The 18497-nt window shown below is 45.2% G+C and overlaps 1 protein-coding gene across 2 annotated transcripts in view; it reads left to right on the plus strand.

The window, feature by feature from the left end:
• The window catches only part of LOC134357001 (6-phosphofructo-2-kinase/fructose-2,6-bisphosphatase 4), an 83333-nt gene that overhangs the window by 14527 nt on the left and 50309 nt on the right, over positions 1-18497 (plus strand). The window contains exon 1 of one of the 2 annotated variants that reach the window (XM_063068303.1): positions 17337-17731. The exons of the other annotated variant lie outside the window; for it this stretch is intronic. Coding sequence (XP_062924373.1) covers positions 17632-17731 — 100 coding nt within the window. The 5' untranslated portion in view covers positions 17337-17631. Of the gene's footprint in view, positions 1-17336; positions 17732-18497 lie in introns of those variants that run through there. 2 annotated transcript variants of the gene reach the window in all.

Raw genomic sequence — 18497 nt, forward strand, 5'->3', positions numbered from 1 at the left:
TGGTAGCGTGATGATGTATGGAATTCACATATTTATGCATATAACCTCTAATGAATTATTTAAACAACGAATGCTTGATAGCAATATATTTACAAGATCACTGAAATATTAAATACACAACACTCCTCCCTGCTTCGCTATAAACTCCAACTCAATATAGAATGCATCTTAACTATATACACAGTATACTATATAATACAACTACTATATACAGACATCCACAGCATGGTAAAAGTTTAAATTGTCCCATTAAGGCCTAAGGATTTAATTGCTCTGGAGGATTTCTTACTCTTGTGGATAATGCCTTTCCTGACAGGTGAGACTTGTGGCTGTGAAATAATCTCAGGTTCTGGAGTCTCCTCCGTGGTGGTTGTAGGAATTGACTCTGAGATTGCAGGAGGTGGTTCTGACAGCTCTGGACACCTTTCCTTTCCTTCCTTTTCCTTCTTCTAATTTGTGCATCTTGATCTAGGGAAGGTCACCGGAGTATTCTGTTATTAATCCTTCCATTGCTCCCCTCATGATCTGCTCTCTTCTCCTGGTTTCCACAATCACAATAGCATCTGATGAATCCTCTGTCTCTGTACCTCCACTGACTCCTTTCTTTTTGGCCTTTCATTCATTCAGCTGGGCTTTGGCCTTTGACCTCCTTTTACAAGCATCTTTTTGCCTCCCACTTGAAGTTCATGCAATAACCTCAATGCACGCAGGGTAGAATCTGGTTCTTTATACTCACAAATGTCAAATGCTTGCAACATTCTTGAAGTTCCTTGAACATTCTTTCAGCTTAAAACAAAGCCACACTTCACAAATAACTGTCTGGTTAACATATCAGAAGCTCTTACAGATATGTTGCCTATAAAAACTGTTATAGTCAGACCACAGCCTCTGTCACTTTCACAATTCCTCTGAGCAGCACAGTCCTTCCTTGGGCCATTATGCTTTCCAACCAGAGGCACAGAGGTTGGCACCAATGCCTGTCTGTCGTCTGTTGGGCAACAGTTCATGGCGTTCAGCATGGAGACAGTTTTGGCATCATCCAGTACCTTTCTTAATTCATTTTCAGTTGGCTTCATTGCAGGGAATCTGGCATTCGAATAGGGGATGGATCTCCAATCAAGTTGTAGTTGTCTCAGCCTATCACACCCTCACAAAGCAGGTCCTCCTGTTTTTACCACATACAAGCTCAATGTGGCTTGTTGGTTGTTTTTATTTCACTATCACAACTGTCATTCCCACGCGAGTTATTTTTTCTTCAGTATAAGTTCTTAGTTGGATATCTGCAGGCTTCACTTTAGTATCTTTGAAATGCCTCTCAAACTCATTTTGTGGAATGACTGAAACAGCTGAACCATTGTCTAATTCCATCTTAATTAATTTGCCATTAATTTCTAGTATAAGATATATTGTTTGTCTACTCCTACTTCTTAAATTGTAAATCTCAAGGCTACACAGACGAAAGTTCATCTTATTATCGAAGTGTGTATACAGAATACAACTCTGAGATTTGTCTTCTCCAGACAGCCATAAAATATAGAAAACCACAGAAACTGAAAGAAAGAGATCAAATCCCCCACATGAAAAGAAAAAGAATCAAAAACTCACAAACCCTGCAACCCCTCCCCCCATCCCTCCCTCACACAAAAACTAACAGATTGCCCACATGGAGAAACAACAAGAACATCAAAACCCAAACCCCCAGCCCACCAATTGGCCACAAGAAAGAATAGGTGAGAAAAAGAAAAGAAAACATGGAACTGAAAGAGGCCAATATGAACTTCACAAATCTTGATAACATCTCCGAGAGCACTGGGAGGCAGCGGCCCCTCCGAGGAGGTTGACACAAACCTAGCGGCCCCACCAAGGGCGGTGGCATGAACCAGCGGCCTAGGACTGCTCGCTCTACTCTGCATTTGCCTTGATGTTTCAATCTACCTCAACGCATAAATCGGCAAGAAATGGAGTCGATCATGGCCCCCATCTCAACTCTGAGCTTCTCCTCGTGGTAGTGCTTGCTCACATTTCTCTCGGGGACAGCAGAACACTAGCTCAGTTGATCAAACTACAGACTGTAAGTCACAGGTTCCAACAATTTCAAAAACAAAATAAAGATAAAAAGAATAAATAGAAGACGTAGGAAACCTGAAATGATTGACTATCTGGAAGATGTCGCCTGAGGAATCATTTTTCGCTGGCGCCATCTTGACACACTCCTGTGTCATACTCAGCATTAACAGATTAATACTCTTTCTGTAACTACAACTTGACGTTTTAGCTTTTTCTCCTCCCTGTGCAGTCCATATATTTTTGTCTGTACAGCATGCTCTTTGTATGTGTCCAACTTATTACATTTTCTGAAAGTTTTGTCTTTAAATGGTAAAGGCTGGATTTTGTTCAGATGCTGCATTTTGCTCACGCTCACTTTCATTTCTGGCTGCAACTCAATTACATCTCTTTCTGCTGTTTCCATTGATACAGCAATTTTAACTGTTCTTTTAAATATAAATTGTGCTTTAGTTAGGAGCCATTTCTGAATGCTTTTTTGTAAGATTCCACACATTAAATGATCTCTCAGTGCACCATGGAAGTGTGGAATTGGAGCTCCAGGTTAGTAAGGGAAGAATCGGACCAGAAGGTAGATATCAGGATACGTATTGAAAAGCAAAATCAAAACAATGGGTATGATGGGTTGGATAGTTTGAAGTTTGGATATTTTAATGGTAGTAGTATTATGGGTAAGGGTGATGAACTTAGAGCATTAATCAGTACATGGAACTACGATGTTGTAGATATTACTAAAACTTGGTTGAGAGAGGGCCAGGAATAGGTGATTAATGTACTAGGTTTTTGAAGTTTTAGGAAAGATAGAGGAGGAGGTAAAAGAGGGGGTATATTTGTTAATCAGGGAAAATATCACACCAGCATTCAGAGGAGACATAATGGAGAGGTATGTTCCTGTTAGAAGGAAAGACAGGGGTGGAAAGATACGAGAACCTTGGATGTCAAGGAGCAGGAGGTGTTGGGCTTCCTAAGTGTATTAGAGTTTTGGCCCGAAACATCAACACAACTCTTTTCCAATGATACACATTGTATCAAAACAGCAGGAAGGAGGGCAGAGGGAGCGGTGTTGCTGTATTGGTTAAAAAAAAAACAAAATCAAATCATCAGAAAGAGATGACATCGGGTCCATAAGTCATCGGAGTACAATTAGGCCATTTGGCCCATCGAATCTGTTCCACTATTCAATCATGGCTGATCTTTTTTTCCCTCCTCAGCCCCACTCCTCACCCTTCTCCCCATAACCTTTGATGTCGTGTCCAATCAAAAACCTGTCAAGCTCTGCTTTAAATACACCGAAAGACCTGGCCTCCACAACTGCGTGCGGTAACAAATTCCACAAATTCTCCACACTATAACTAATAAAATTTCTCTGCATCTGTTTTAAATGGACAACCCTCTATCCTGAGGCTGTGCCCTCTTGTCCTAGACTCCCCCACCATGGGAAACATCATTTCCATATCTAATCTGTCTAGGCCTTTCAACATTCGAAAGGTTTCAATGAGATCACCCTTCATCCTTCTAAATTCCAGCGAGTACAGGCCCAGAGCCATCAAACGTTCTTCATATGATAACCCTTTCATTCCCATAATTATCCTTGTGAACCTCCTCAGAACCCTCTCCAATGCCCGCACATCTTTTCTCAGATGAGGAGCCCAAAACTGTTCACAATACTTAAGGTGAGGCCCCACCAGCGCCTTGCTAAGTCTTGGTAACACATCCTTGCTCTTGTATTCTAGACCTCTTGAAATGAATGCTAACATGGCATTTGCCTTTTTCATCACCGACTCAACCTGCAAGTTAACCTTTAGGGTGTTCTGTACAAGGACTCTCAAGTCCCTTTTGCATCTCAGATTTTTGCTTTTCCTCCCCTTTTAGTAAATAGTCTGCACATTTATTTCTTCTACCAAAGTGCATGACCATACATTTTCCAACATTGTATTTCATTTGCCACTCTCTTGCCTATTCTCCTAATCTAAGTCCTTCTGCAGCCTTCCTGTTTCCTCAACACTACATGCCCCTTCACTAATCTTTGTAACATCAACAATCTTGACAACAAAGCCACCTATTCCATCATCTAAATAGTCATAGTCATACTTTATTGACCCATGGGGAAATTGGTTTTTGTTATAGTTGCTCCATAAATAATAAATAGAAATAGAACCATAAATAGTTAAATAGTAATATGTAAATTATGCCAGTAAATTATGGAATAAATCATTGATATACAGCATATAAAATCCACTAGTCACTGGCAGCCAACCAGAAAAGGATCCTTTTATTCCCACTCCCTGCCTCCTACCCATCAGCCAATACTCTAACCATGCCAGTAACTTTCCCGTAATACCAATGGCTCTTAACCTGGTAAGCAGCCTCATGTGTGGCACCTTGTCAAAGGCCTTCTGGAAGTCCAAATATACAACACCCACTGCATCCCCTTTATCTATCCTACTTGTGATCTCCTCAAAGAATTCCGAGGTTTGTCAGGCAAGATTTTCCCTCAAGGAAACCATGCTGACTTTGTCCTATCTTGTCCGTTGTCACCAAGTGCTCCATAACCTCATTCTTAACAATTGACTCCAATATCTTCCCAATCACTGAGGTCAGGCTAATTGGTCTATAATTTCCTTTCTAATGCCTTCCTCCTTCCTTAAAGAGCAGAAGTGTTGAAACATCAAGGATAGAGCTAAGGAAATGTAAGGGTAAAAAGACCCTGATGGGAACTGTATACAGATGCACAAACAGTAGTAAGGATGTGGCCTACAAATTACAACAAGAGATAGAAAATGCAGGCCAAAAGGGCAATGTAACAATAATCATTGGAGTCTTCAATATGCAGGTAGATTTGGAAAATCCAATTGGTGCTGGATTCCTGGAAGGGGGATTTGTAGAGTGCCTACTGGATGGCTTTTTAGAGCAGCTCATGGTCGAGCCCACTAGGGGATCAGCTATTCTGGATTGGGTGTTGTGCGATGAACTGGAATTATTAGAGAGCTGAAGTTCAAAAAAAAACTAAGGGGACAGTGATCATAATATGATCGAATTCACCCTGAAATTTGAGAAGCAGATGTATTAATATTACGGTGGAATAAAGGGAATTACAGAGGCACGACAGAGAAGCTGGCCAGAATTTACTGAAAAAGAACACTCAACGCAATACACCTGCCTTCTCGCCATATCCTTTGATGCCCTGACCGATCAGGAAACTCTGTCACAGTCTTGGCCCCCACCACATTCTGTGCCAGAGTCTTCCATATATTTACTACTCTATGGCTAAAAAGATTCCTCCTTACCACTGTTCTAAACGATTGCCCTTCAATGTTGAGGCTGTGCCTTCTAGTTCTGGATACCCCCACCACGGGAAATATCCTCTCCACATCCACCCTATCTAGTCCTTTCAACATTTGGTAGGTTTCAATGCGATCCCCCCACATTCTTCTATATTCCAGTGAGTACAGGCCCAAAGATGCCAAAAATTCCTCAAATGTTAACCCCTTCATTCCTGGAATCATCCTCATGAATCTCCTCTGGACCCTTTCCAATGACAAGACATCCTTCCTGAGGTATGCGGCCCAAAACTGTTGCCAATACTCCAAGTGCTCCTGACTAGAGTCTTACAAAGGCTCAGCATTATCTCCTTGTCTTGATATTCTATTCCCCTTGAAATAAATAACAACATTGCATTTGCCTTCTTTACCACAGGCTCAACTTGCAAATTAACCTACTGGGAGTCTTGATGTAGTCCGTCTGGCCTAGGTATCTTATCCACCTTAAGACCTTTGAGTTTACCCCAGCCTTTTTTCCTTTGATATAGCAATGGCACTCACTCCTGCTACTTAACACTCATGGACTTCTGGCGCACTATTGGTGTCTTCCACAGTGGAGACAGATGCAACATACCCATTAAGTTCATCTGGCATTTCTTTGTCTCCCATTACTACCTGACCAGCATCATTTTCCAGTGGTCCAATAATAACTCTCACCTCCCTTTTACTCTTTATATAACTGAATAAACTTTGAGTATCCTGCTTTATATTATTGACCACTCTGCTTTTTTAGTTGCCTTTAGCTGGATTTTAAAAGCTTCCCAATAATGCAACTTCCCACAATTTTTGCGACCTTATATGCCCTTTCCTTGACTTTAATACAATCCTTAACTTCTTTTGTCAGCCATGGTTGCCTACCCATGACATTTGAGAACTTCTTCCCCTGTGGGACGTGCTATCCTGCGCCTTGTGAACAATTCCCAGAAACTTCAGCCATCTCTGCTCTGCCGTCAACTCAGTCAGTATCCTCCAATCCATCTGGGCAAGTTCCTCTCTCACGCCTCTGTAATTCCCCTTATTCCATTGTGATACTGTTACAGCTGATGAATGCTTCCTTCCCCCTCTCAAATTGTAGACTCCCAGAAGGTTTATTTACAGGTTGAGTCTGTGGTAAAGAAGGAAAATGCACTGTTGACATTTATTTCAAGGGAAATAGAATATAAAAGCCAAGAGATAATGCTGAGCCTTTATAAGACACTGGTCAGGCTGCACTTGGAGTATTGTCAACAGTTTTGGGCCGCATATCTCAGAAAGGATGTGTTGTCATTGGAGAGAGTCCAGAGGAGGTTCACAAGGATGATTCTGGGAATGAAGAGGTTAACCTATGAGGAGCATTTGGCAACTTTGTGTTCACTGGAATTTAGAAGTTTGCAGGGGGATCTCATTGAAACCTACTGAATGTTGAAAGGACTAGATAAAGTGGATATGCAGAGGATGTTTTCTATGGTGGGGGTGTCCAGAACTAGAGGGCACAGCCTCAAAATTGAGGTGGGGGACCTTTTAGAACAGAGGTAAGGAGAAATTTTTTTTAGCTAGAGAGAGGTGAATCTGTGAATGCTGTGGCTGTCAAGACAGTCAGTATATTTAAAGTGAAAATTGATACTTTCCTGATTGATTAGGGCATCAAAGGATATGGCGAGAAGGCAGGTGCTCTTGCCTAATTCTGCTCCTATGTCTTACGATCTTAAATGCTCTTCATATTAGAAGCCGTCAATCTGGAATCAATTTCAGAGCACATCCTCTCTCAGATAAGAGGCCCAAAACACTCACAATACTCCAAGTGAGGCCTCACCAGTGCCTTATTAAAGTCTCAATATTACATCCTTGCTTTTATATTCCAGTCCTCTTGAAATGAATGCAAACATTGTATTTGCCTTTCTCACCACAGACATAACCTACAAATTAACCTTTAGGGAACCCTGCACGAGGACTCCCAAGGCCCTTTGCACATCTGTTTTTTATAGTTTCTCTCCATTTAGAAACGAGTCAATCCTTTCATGTCTTTTAGCAAAGTGCAGGACCGTACACTTTCCAACACTGTCTTCCATCTGCCATTTCTTGGCCCATTCTCTTCATTCTATCTAATTCCTTCTGTAGCCTCTCTACTTCCTCAGAACTACCTTCTACTCCACCTATCTTCATAACATTTGAAAACTCTGCAACAAAGCCATTATCAAAGCCAAAGTTTAAAAAGAACACCGCCATATCCAGCAGGCAGTGGAGTGAGAGGGCAGCAGAGTGATAGGGCTTTGGCGGTAACAGGACGAGGTGAGGTAGGTTTACCTGTGTTAATTGCGGAAAGGAAGTATGTGTGTGAGGCCGGTGTTCTGTGCTTGGTGTCAGATGTGGGAGGTCCTGGAGTCTCCCAGCCTCCTGGACGGCCATATCTACATCCGGTGGGTCGAGCTGCAGCTCCTAAGGGACCATGTTAGGGAACTGGAGATGCAGCTCAATGACCTTCGTCAGGTCAGGGAGAGCGAGGAGGTGATAGAGAGGAGTTATAGGCAGGTGGTCACACCAGGGCCACGGGAGACAGACAAGTGGGTCACAGTCAAGAGAGGGAAGGGGAAGTGTCAGGTACTAGAGTCCAGCCCTGTGGCTCAGAAGGGTAGGGAAAGGAAGAGGATGGCAGCAGTAATAGGGGACTCTATAGTTAGGGGGTCAGACAGGCGATTCTGTGGACACACGAAATAAGTACGGATGGTAGTTTGCCTCCCAGGTGCCAGAGTCTGGGATGTTTCAGATCGCGTCCAAGATATCCTGCAGTGGGAAGGTGCGGAGCCAGAGGTCGTGGTACATATTGATACCAATGACGTAGGTAGGAAAAGGGAGGAGGTCCTGAAAACAGACTACAGGGAGTTAGGAAGGAAGTTGAGAAGCAGGACCACAAAGGTAGTAATCTCGGGATTACTGCCTGTGCCACGCGACAGTGAATATAGGAATAGAATGAGGTGGAGTATAAATGCGTGGCTGAGGGATTGGAGCAGAGGGCAGGGATTCAGATTTCTGGATCATTGGGACCTCTTTTGGAACCAGTGTGACCTGTACAAAAAGGATGGATTGCACTTGAATCCGAAGGGGACCAATATCCTGGCAGGGAGGTTTGCTAAGGCTATTGAGGAGAGTTTAAACAAGAATTGCTGGGGGGTGGGAACTGAACTGAAGAGACTGGGGAAGGGGAGGTTGGCTCACAAATAGAGAAAGCTTGGAGACAGTGTGAGAGGGAGGATAGGCAGGTGATAGAGAAGGGACGCGCTCAGACCGGAGGTTTGAGATGTGTCTATTTTAACACAAAGAGTATTGTGAACAAAGTGGATGAGCTTAGAGTGTGGATCAGTACTTGGAGATACGATGTGGTGGCTATTACAGAGACTCGGATGGCTCAGGGGCAGGAATGGTTACTTCGAGTGCCAGGCTTTAGATGTTTCAGAAAGGACAGGGGGGGAGGCAAAGGAGGTGGGGCGTGGCATTGTTGATCAGAGATAGTGTCATGGCTGCAGAAAAGGAGGACGTCATGCAGGGATTGTCTACAGAGTCTCTGTGGGTGGAGGTTAGGAACAGGAAGGGGTCAATAACTCTACTGGGTGTTTTTTAAAAAGGCGCCCAATAGTAACAGAGATATTGAGGAGCAGATAGGGAAACAGATCCTGGAAAGATGTAATAATAACAGAGTTGTCGTGATGGGAGATTTGAATTTCCCAAATATCGTTTGGCATCTCCCTAGAGTGAAGGGTTTAGATGGCTAGAGTTTGTTAGGTGTGTTCAGGAAGGTTTCTTGACACAATATGTAGGTAGGCCTAAAAGAGGAGAAACTGTACTTGATCTGGTATTGGAAAATGAAGCTGGTCAGGTGTCAGATCTCTCAGTGGGAGAGCATTTTGGAGATAGTGATCATAATTCTATCTCCTTTACAATAGCATTGGAAAGAGATAGGAACAGACAAGTTAGAAAAGCGTTTAATTGGAGTAAGGGGAATTATGAGGCTATCAGGCAGAAACTTGGAAGCGTAAATTGGGAACAGATGTTCTCAGGGAAAAATACGAAAGAAATGTGGCAAATGTTCAGGGGATATTTGTGTGGAGTTCTGCATAGGTATGTTCCAATGAGACAGGGAAGTTATGGTAGGGTATAGGAACCATAGTGTTCAAAGGCTGTAATAAATCAAGTCAAGAAGAAAAGAAAAGCTTACGAAAGGTTCAGAGAGCTTGGTAATGTTAGAGATCTAGAAGATTATAAGGCTAATAGGAAGGAGCTTAAGAAGAAAATTAGGAGAGCCGGAAGGGGCCATGAGAAGGCCTTGGCAGGCAGGATGGAGGAAAACCCCAAGGCATTCTTCAAGTATGTGAAGAGCAAGAGGATAAGACGTGAAAGAATAGGACCTATCAAGTGTGACAGTGGGAAAGTGTGTATGGAACTGGAGGAAATAGCAGAGGTACTTAATAAATACTTTACCTCAGTATTCACTATGGAAAAGGATCTTGGTGATTGTAGTGATGACTTACAGCAGACTGAAAAGCTTGAGCATGTAGATATTAAGAAAGAGGATGTGCTGGGGCTTTTGGAAAGTATCAAGTTGGATAAGTCACTGGGACCGCATGAGATGTACCCCAGGCTACTGTGGGAGGCGAGGGAGGAGATTGCTGAGCCTCTAGAGATGATCTTTGCATCATCAATGGGGACGGGAGAGGTTCCAGAGGATTGGAGGGTTGCGGATGTTGTTCTTTCATTCAAGAAAGAGAGTAGAGATCGCCCAGGAAATTATAGACCAGTGAGTCTTACCTCAGTGGTTGGTAAGTTGATGGAGAAGATCCTGAGAGGCAGGATTTATGAACATTTGGAGAGGTATAATATGATTAGGAATAGTCAGCATGGCTTTGTCAGGGGCAGGTCATGCCTTACGAGCCTGAATGAATTTTTTGAGGATGTAACTAACCATTGATGAAAGAAGAGCAGTAAATGCAGTGTATATGGATTTCAGCAAGGCATTTGATAAGGTAACCCATGCAAGGCTTATTGAGAAAGTAAGGAGGCATGGAATCCAAGGGGATATTGCTTTGTGGATCCAGAACTGGCTTGCCCACAGAAGACAAAGAGTGGTTGTAGATGGGTCATATTCTGCATGGAGGTCGGTGACCAGTGGTGTGCCTCAGGGATCTGTTCTCGGACCCCTTCTCTTTGTGATTTTTATAAATGACCTGGATGAGGAAGTGGAGGGATGGGTTAGTAAGTTTGCTGATGACACAGAGGTTAGGGCTGTTGTGGATAGTGTGGAGGGCTGTCAGAGGTTACAGCGGGACATTGACAGAATGCAAAACTGGGCTGAGAAGTGGCAGATGGAGTTAACCCAGGTAAGTGTGACGTTGTTCATTTTGGTAGGTCAAATATGATGGCAGAATATAGTATTAGTGGTAAGACTCTTGGCAGTGTGGAGGATCAGAGGGATCTTGGGGTCCGAGTCCATAGGACACTCAAAGCAGCTGCGCAGATTGACCCTGCGGTTAAGAAGGCATACGGTGTATTGGCCTTCATCAATCGTGGAATTGAATTTTGGAGCTGAGAGGTAATGTTACAGCTATATAGGACCCTGGTCAGACCCCACTTGGAATACTGTGCTCAGTTCTGGTCATCTCACTACAGGAAGGATGTGGAAGCCATAGAAAGGGTGCAGAGGAGATTTACAAGGATGTTGCCTGGATTGGGGAGCATGCCTTATGAAAGCAGGTTGAGTGAACTCAGCCTTTTCTCCTTGGAGCAACTGAGGATGAGAGGTGACCTGATAGAGGTGTATAAGATGATGAGAGGCATTGATCGTGTGGATAGTCAGAGACTTTTTCCCAGGGCTGAAATGGTTGCCACAAGAGGACACAGGTTTGAGGTGCTGTGGAGTAGGTACAGAGGAGATGTCAGGGGTAAGTTTTTTACGCAGAGAGTGGTGAGTGCGTGGAATGGGCTGCCGGCAACGGTGGTGGAGGTGGATACGATAGGGTCTTTTTGGAGACTTTTGGATAGGTACATGGAGCTTAGAAAAATAGAGACTATAGTTAAGCCTCGTAATTTCTAAGGTAAGGACATGTTTGGCACAACTTTGTGGCCCGAAGGGCCTGTATTGTGCTGTAGGTTTTCTATGTTTCTATGGTAGGCAAGATTTTCCCTGAAGGAAACCATGCTGACTCTATACTATCCTGCCTTCTATCACTAAGTACTCCATAACCTCATCTTCAACAATTGAATCCAACATCTTCCCAAACATCGACTCTACCTCTTCCTAAGGGTCTCGGCCCGAAACGTCGACTGTACCTCTTCCTAGAGATGCTACCTGGCCTGCTGTGTTCACCAGCACTTTTATGTGTGTTGCTTGAAATTCTAGCATCTGCAGATTTCCTCGTGTTTGCGTTTTATCTTCCCAACCACTGAGGTCAGACTAACTGGTTTATAATTTCATTTCTGCTGCCTTCCTCCTTTCTTAAAGAGTGGAATGACATTTGCAATTTTTAAGTCCTCTGGTACTATGCCAGAGTCCAATGATTTTTTTTGAAAGATTGTTTCTGATGCCACCAGAATCTCTAACACTACCTCTTTCAGAACCCAGGGTGCAGGTCATCTTGTCTGGATGACTTATGTATCCTTAGGTGTTTCAGCTTCTACAGCACCTTCTCTCTGGTAACAGTAACTGCACCCACTTCTCTTCCCTCACACCCTTCAAGATCTGGCACATTGCTAGTGTCTTCCACAGTGAAGACTGATGCAAAATATTTATTTAGTTCATCTGCCATCTCCTTCTCCCCTGTTATTATTTCTCTGGCCTCATTTTCTAGTGGTCCTATATCCACTCTCTTCCCTCTTTTAATTTTTACATATTTGAAAAATCTTTTCCTATCTCCTTTGATATTGTTTGCTTGCTTTCATATTTCATCTTTTTCCTTCTAATGATTATTTTAGTTGTTCTCTGTACGTTTTAAAAACTTCCCAATCCTCCATTTTCCTGCTAATTTTTGCTTTGTTGTATGCCCTCTCTTTAGTTTTTAGATTAGCTTTGACTTCCCTTGTCAGTGGGATAAGCCACGATGGATTGGCAGTACAGACTGGAGGAGCTGAATAGCCTAATTTGCGCCTATGTCTTATTTTCTTCTGGTCATGCACGGTGATGTCTAAGTCCCTTTGCAACTCTGATGTTTGTATTTTCTCCCCATTTAGATAACAGTCTGTACTTCTTTTCTTTTACCAATGTGCATTATCATACATCTTCCAACATTGTATTTCATTGCCAGTTTCTTGCCCATTTTCCTAATCTGCCCATCCTTCTGCAGACTACCTGTTTCCTCAGAGCTATCTAGCCCCCACCTATCTTCATATCCTCTGCAAACTTTGCCGCAAGCCACAACTCCATTATGTAAATCATTAACAAACAATGTAAAAATAGCAGTTTCAATACTGACTTCTGAGGAGCACCACTAGTCTCTGGCAGCCAACCTGAAAAGGCCCCCTTTATTACCACTTGTTTCCCCCTTCCTGTCATTCCTTTATCAATGCCAGTATTTCTCCTGTAATACCGTGGGATTTTATCCTGTTAAAGCAGCCTCATTTGTGGCACCTTCTGAAAATCCAAGTAAATGACATCCACTGCCTCTTCCTAGTTAACCTATTTGTTACTTCCTCGAAGAACTCTGACAGATTTGTCAGGCAAAATTTCCCTTATAGAAACCATGCTGACTTTGACTTATTTTATCATCAGTCTGGTGTGGGCACATGGCCAAGTGGTTAAGGCATTGGACTAGTGACCTGAATGTCATGAGTTCGAGCCCCAGCCGAGGCAACATGTTGTGTCCTTGAGCAAGGCACTTAATCACACATTGCTCTGCGACGACACTGGTGCCAAGCTGTATGGGTCCTAATGCCCTTCCCTTGGACAACATTGGTGTCATGGAGAGGGGAGACTTGCAGCATGGGCAACTGCTGGTCTTCCATACAACCTTGCCCAGGCCTGCGCCCTGGGGAGCGAAGACTTTCCAGGCGCAGATCCATGGTCTCGCAAAGACTAACGGATGCCTTCACTTATTATCAGTCTCCAAGTACCCCAAAACCTTGTCATTAATAATGGACTCCAACACTTTCCCAAATCACTGAGGTTAGGCTAACTTGCCTCTAATTTCCTCTCTTTTGTCTTCCTCCCTTCTTAAAGAGTGGAGTGACAATTGCAATTTTCCATTTCTCCAGAACCATTCAGAATCAGGTGATTCTTGAAAGCTCTTGACCAATGCATCTGCTATCTCTTCAGCAACCTCTTTCAGGACTCTGGGATGCAGTCCATCTGGTCTAGGTGTCTTATCCAGCTTTAGATCTTTGAGTTTGCCTTCCACTTTTTCCTTTGATATTTGCAATGACACTCATTCCTGCTCCCTGGCACACTGCTCGTGTCTTCCACAATGAAAACTGATGCGAAATACTCATTAAGTTCATCTGCCATTTCTTTGTCCCCCATTGCTACCTCACCAGCATCATTTTCCAGTGGTCCAATATCAACTCTCACCTCCCACTTACTCTTGATATGACTGAAAAAACATTTCAGTATCCTGCTTTATATTATTGGCTAGTTTGCCCTCATATTTCATTTTTTCCCTTCTTATGGCTTTTTAGTTGCCTTTTGTTGGATTTTAAAAACTTCCCAATTATCCAACTTCTCATTCACTTTTGCTACCATATATGTCTTTTCCTTGGCTTTTACGCTGTCCTTCAATTTCCTTGTCAGCCACAGTTGCCTACCCCTGCTATTTGAGATCTCCTTTGCTGTGGGACACATCTATCCTTAGCCTTGTGTACTATTCCCAGAAACTTCAGGCACCTCTGTTCTGTCGTCAACCCACCAGTATCCCTGTCCAATCCACCTGGGCAAGCTCCCCTCTCGCGCCTCTGTAATTCCCTCTGTTCCACTGTGATACTGATACAACTGACCTCCTCTTTTCCCTCTCAAAATGCAGAATGAATTCAATCACATTATGATCACTGCCTTCTAAGGGTTCCTTTACATTAAATTGCCTAATAAAATCTGGATTACTACACAACACCCAATCTAAGATAGCCTTTCCCTGAGAAGGCTCAAGCACAAACTGCTCTAAAAAGCCATCTCATAGACGTTCAACAAATTCCTTCTCTTGCGATCCGATACCAACCAGATTTTCCCAAACCCCTTGCATATTGAAGTCCCCCATTACAATTGTGTCATTACCCTTATCACATGCCTTTTCCAGCTCCCTTTGCAATCACAACCCCACACCTTGGCTACTATTTTGAGGCCTATATATGATTCCCATAATGGTTTTTTTTCACCCTTGCAGTTGCTTAACTCCACTCCCAACTTTCAATATTCTCTGACCCCTTGTCACCTGTTTCTAAAGATGTAATTCCATCTCTTACCAACAAAGCCACACCACCGCCTATGCCTTCCTGCCTGTCCTTTCAATACAAAGTCTATCCTTTGATATTAAACTCCCAACTATGGCCTCCTTTCAGCCACGACTCAGTGATGCCCACAGTGTAATACTGACCAATCTCTAACTGCGCCACGAGTTCATCTACCTTATGCTGTATAGTATGTGTATTTAAATACTGCACCTTCAGTCCTGCATTCTTTGCCCTTTTGAGTTTTGCCTCTGTGGTACAATTTAACTCTTTGCTCTGTCTGCATTTGTACCCAGTCATTGGCTTGTCCTTCCTTACATTCATGTTACACCCATCATCTACCTGTAAACCTGCTGCTTCATCCTCAGCTCTATCATACTGGTTCCCATTCCCCTGTGATATTAGTTCAAACCACTTCTAACAGCTCTAGCAACCCTGCCCAGAAGGATATCGGACCCCTTGGATTCAAGTGCAACCCGTTCCTTTTGTACGGGTCACACCTGCCCCAGAGGAGGTCTCAATCATCCAGAAATCTGAATCCCTGCCAACCTGCTCCAATTCTTCAGCCACACATTATTCTGCCACCTCATTCTCTTCCTATCCTCACTGTCACATGGCACAGTTAACAATCATGAGATTACTACTTTGAGGTCCTGGTTCTCAATTCCTTCCTAAGTCCCTGTATTCTGATTTCAGGACTTCCTCTCTTTTTCTATTTATGTCATATCTATGTACCATGACTTCTGGCTGCTCACCCTTCCTTTTCAGGATATTGTGGGCGTGTTCAGAAACATTGCAGACCCTTGCACCTGGGAGGGAAACTACCATCTGTGTTTCTTTTTTGTGTCCACAGAATCATCTATCTGTCCCCCTAACTACGGAGTCCCCTATCACTGCTGCCATCCTCTTCAGATCCCTATCCTTCTGACCCACAGGGCCAGACTCAGTGCCAGAGCACAGTTGCTGTTGCTTCCACCAGATAAGATTGTCCCCCCAACAGTACTCAAGCAAGAGTACTTATTGTTGAGGGGGACGACCACAGGGGTCTCTCCACTACCTGACCTTTTTGCTTCCCTCTCTTGACAGTCACCCATTTATCAGTCTTCTGCAGCCTTGGGGTGACCACCTCCCTGTAGCTCTTGTCTATCACCTCCTCACTTTCTCTAAGTTTTCCCTAGAGTGCTGAAGCTTTATATGACACTAGTCAGGCCACACTTGTAGTATCGTCATCAATTTTGGGCCCCATATCTCAGAAACAATGTGTTGTCATTGGAGAGAGTCCGGAGGAGTTTCACACAGATGATTCTGGGAATGAAAGGGTTAACATACGAGGAGCATTTGGTAGCTTTGGACGTGCACTCATTAGAAGAATGTGCGAGTATCTCACTGAAACTTACTGAATGTTGAAAGGATGAGATAAGGTGGATGTGCAGAGAATGTTTCCTCTGCGGGGGTATCCAGAATTAGAGGGCACGGCCTCAAAATTATGGGCTGACCTCATAGAAAGCATTTTTGTATCGACCATGTAGAAAATACCTAGAATTACCCTACCATTCTATTTTTCTAAGCTCTATATACTTTTTCTAAGAGTCTTTTAAAAACCCTATTGTATCTGCCTCCACCACCATCACTGGCAGTGCATTCCGCACACTCGCCACTCTCTGTATGAAAAACTCACCTCTGACATCCCCCTTGTACCTACTTCCAAGCACCTTAGAACTATGTCCCTCATGTAAGCCATTTCAGCCCTGGGAAAAAGTCTCTGACTATGCACACGATCAATGTCTCTCATCATCTTGCACACCTCTATCAGGTCCCCTCTCATCCTCCGTCGCTCCAAGGAGAAAAGGCCAAGTTCACTCAAACTAAGGCATGCTCTCCAATCCAGGCAACATCCTTGTAAATCTCCTCTGCACCCTCTCTATAGTATCCACATCCTGCCTGTAGTGAAGTGACCAGAACTGAGCACAGTACTCCAAATAGGGTCTTATACAGCTTTAAAAGCCCACTTTCAAATCTCTTACTAGCTCTTCCTTCAGTTAGTCCCGACGAAGGGTCTCGGCCCGAAATGTCGACTGTACCTCTTCCTAGAGATGCTGCCTGGCCTGCTGCGTTCACCAGCAACTTTGATGTGTGTTGCTTGAATTTTCAGCATCTGCAGAATTCCTCGTGTTTACGATTTTAGAACAGAATTTAGTCAGGAGAATTTTTTTAGCCAATAAGTGGTGAATCTGTGGAATGCTCTGCCATAGACTGCGATGGAGGCCAAGTCCGTGGGCATATTTTAAGCGGAACTTGATAGTTTCCTCATCGGTCGGGGCATAAGGAAAATGTATGGGCTTGAATGGGAACTTGATGAAATGGTGGAGCGGAGTTGACGGGCTGAATGGCCTAATCCGCCTCCTATGTGTTCTTTTGGGCTTCTGTTGGCTGGAACGAGGTGATTGGTGCGGATTTGGGCTGGAATGAGCTGATTGGTGTTGATGTGGGATGGAGCTACGTATCGTGTCGGTGGAACGGCTGATTGGTGCCGATGTCATCTGCTTGCAGCGATTGGCCGCCCCGCTCCCCCTCTCCCGTGGGATCGCACTGTGCAGGGAGCCGGGGCCGCCGCGCCTGGGCTGGGCTCGGATCGGATGCGCTGATAACATGCAGCGCTGATGTGAATGTGAATGCGAGGCTCGGCCTGTGCGGTGCCCGAGGGCCGCTGCCTCAGACACTCGGTGTGGCGGAGGGCCTCACGTGATCAGTACATGGCTGCTGACGGCAGCGACGAGCCGGGAGACGGTGCGGAGCGCACAGAGATGCCGAGAACTTAAACTCTGCGCAGCGTTCAGGAACGGGAGGTATTATGGCAAACTGGCTTCCGGAGCTCACGCAGAACCCGCTGAAGAAGATCTGGATGCCTTGTAAGAACGGCCTGTGTGAGGTGCACGCTTCGCAGAGAAAAGGTGGGTAGAGGATCAGCAGAGAGTAATGCTCCTTGCCCTCCCTCCTCCCCCCTCCACCACCCATCCACCCCGCCCCCTCCTCCCCTCCTCCCCCTCCCCTCCCCCCCCCCCTCCCCCTCCTCCCCCTCCCCTCCTCCCCTCCCCCCTCCCCTCCTCCCCTCCCCCCTCCCCTCCTCCTCCTCCCCCCTCCCCTCCTCCTCCTCCCCCCTCCCCTCCTCCTCCTCCCCCCTCCCCTCCTCCTCCTCCCCCCCCCCTCCTCCTCCTCCCCCTCCCCTCCTCCTCCTCCCCCTCCCCTCCTCCTCCTCCCCTCCTCCTCCTCCCCTCCTCCCCTCCTCCTCCTCCCCTCCTCCTCCTCCCCTCCTCCTCCTCCCCTCCTCCTCCTCCCCTCCTCCCCCTCCCCTCCTCCCCTCCTCCCCTCCTCCCCCTCCCCTCCTCCCCTCCCCCTCCTCCCCTCCTCCCCTCCTCCCCTCCCCTCCCCCTCCTCCCCTCCCCCTCCTCCCCTCCCCTCCTCCACCACTCTCCCCTTCTCCACCACTCTCCCCTTCCTACTCTTCCCCCTCCCCTGCTCCCCCCTCCCAACCGCAGGGACTCCACCTCCCACCGGAACTCACCACCACAGGGATCCCCACCCACCCACTCAACCCCCACCTCCCCACTCCACCCCCCCACCACAGGGTGTTCACCCACCCACCCACTCCACCCTCCACCTCCCCCCACTCCACCCCCACCACAGGGATTCCCCCCAACTCCACCCCCCACCACAGTG

The sequence above is a fragment of the Mobula hypostoma genome, chromosome 15 (assembly GCF_963921235.1).
Source record: "Mobula hypostoma chromosome 15, sMobHyp1.1, whole genome shotgun sequence".
Taxonomy (NCBI): Eukaryota; Metazoa; Chordata; class Chondrichthyes; order Myliobatiformes; family Myliobatidae; genus Mobula; species Mobula hypostoma.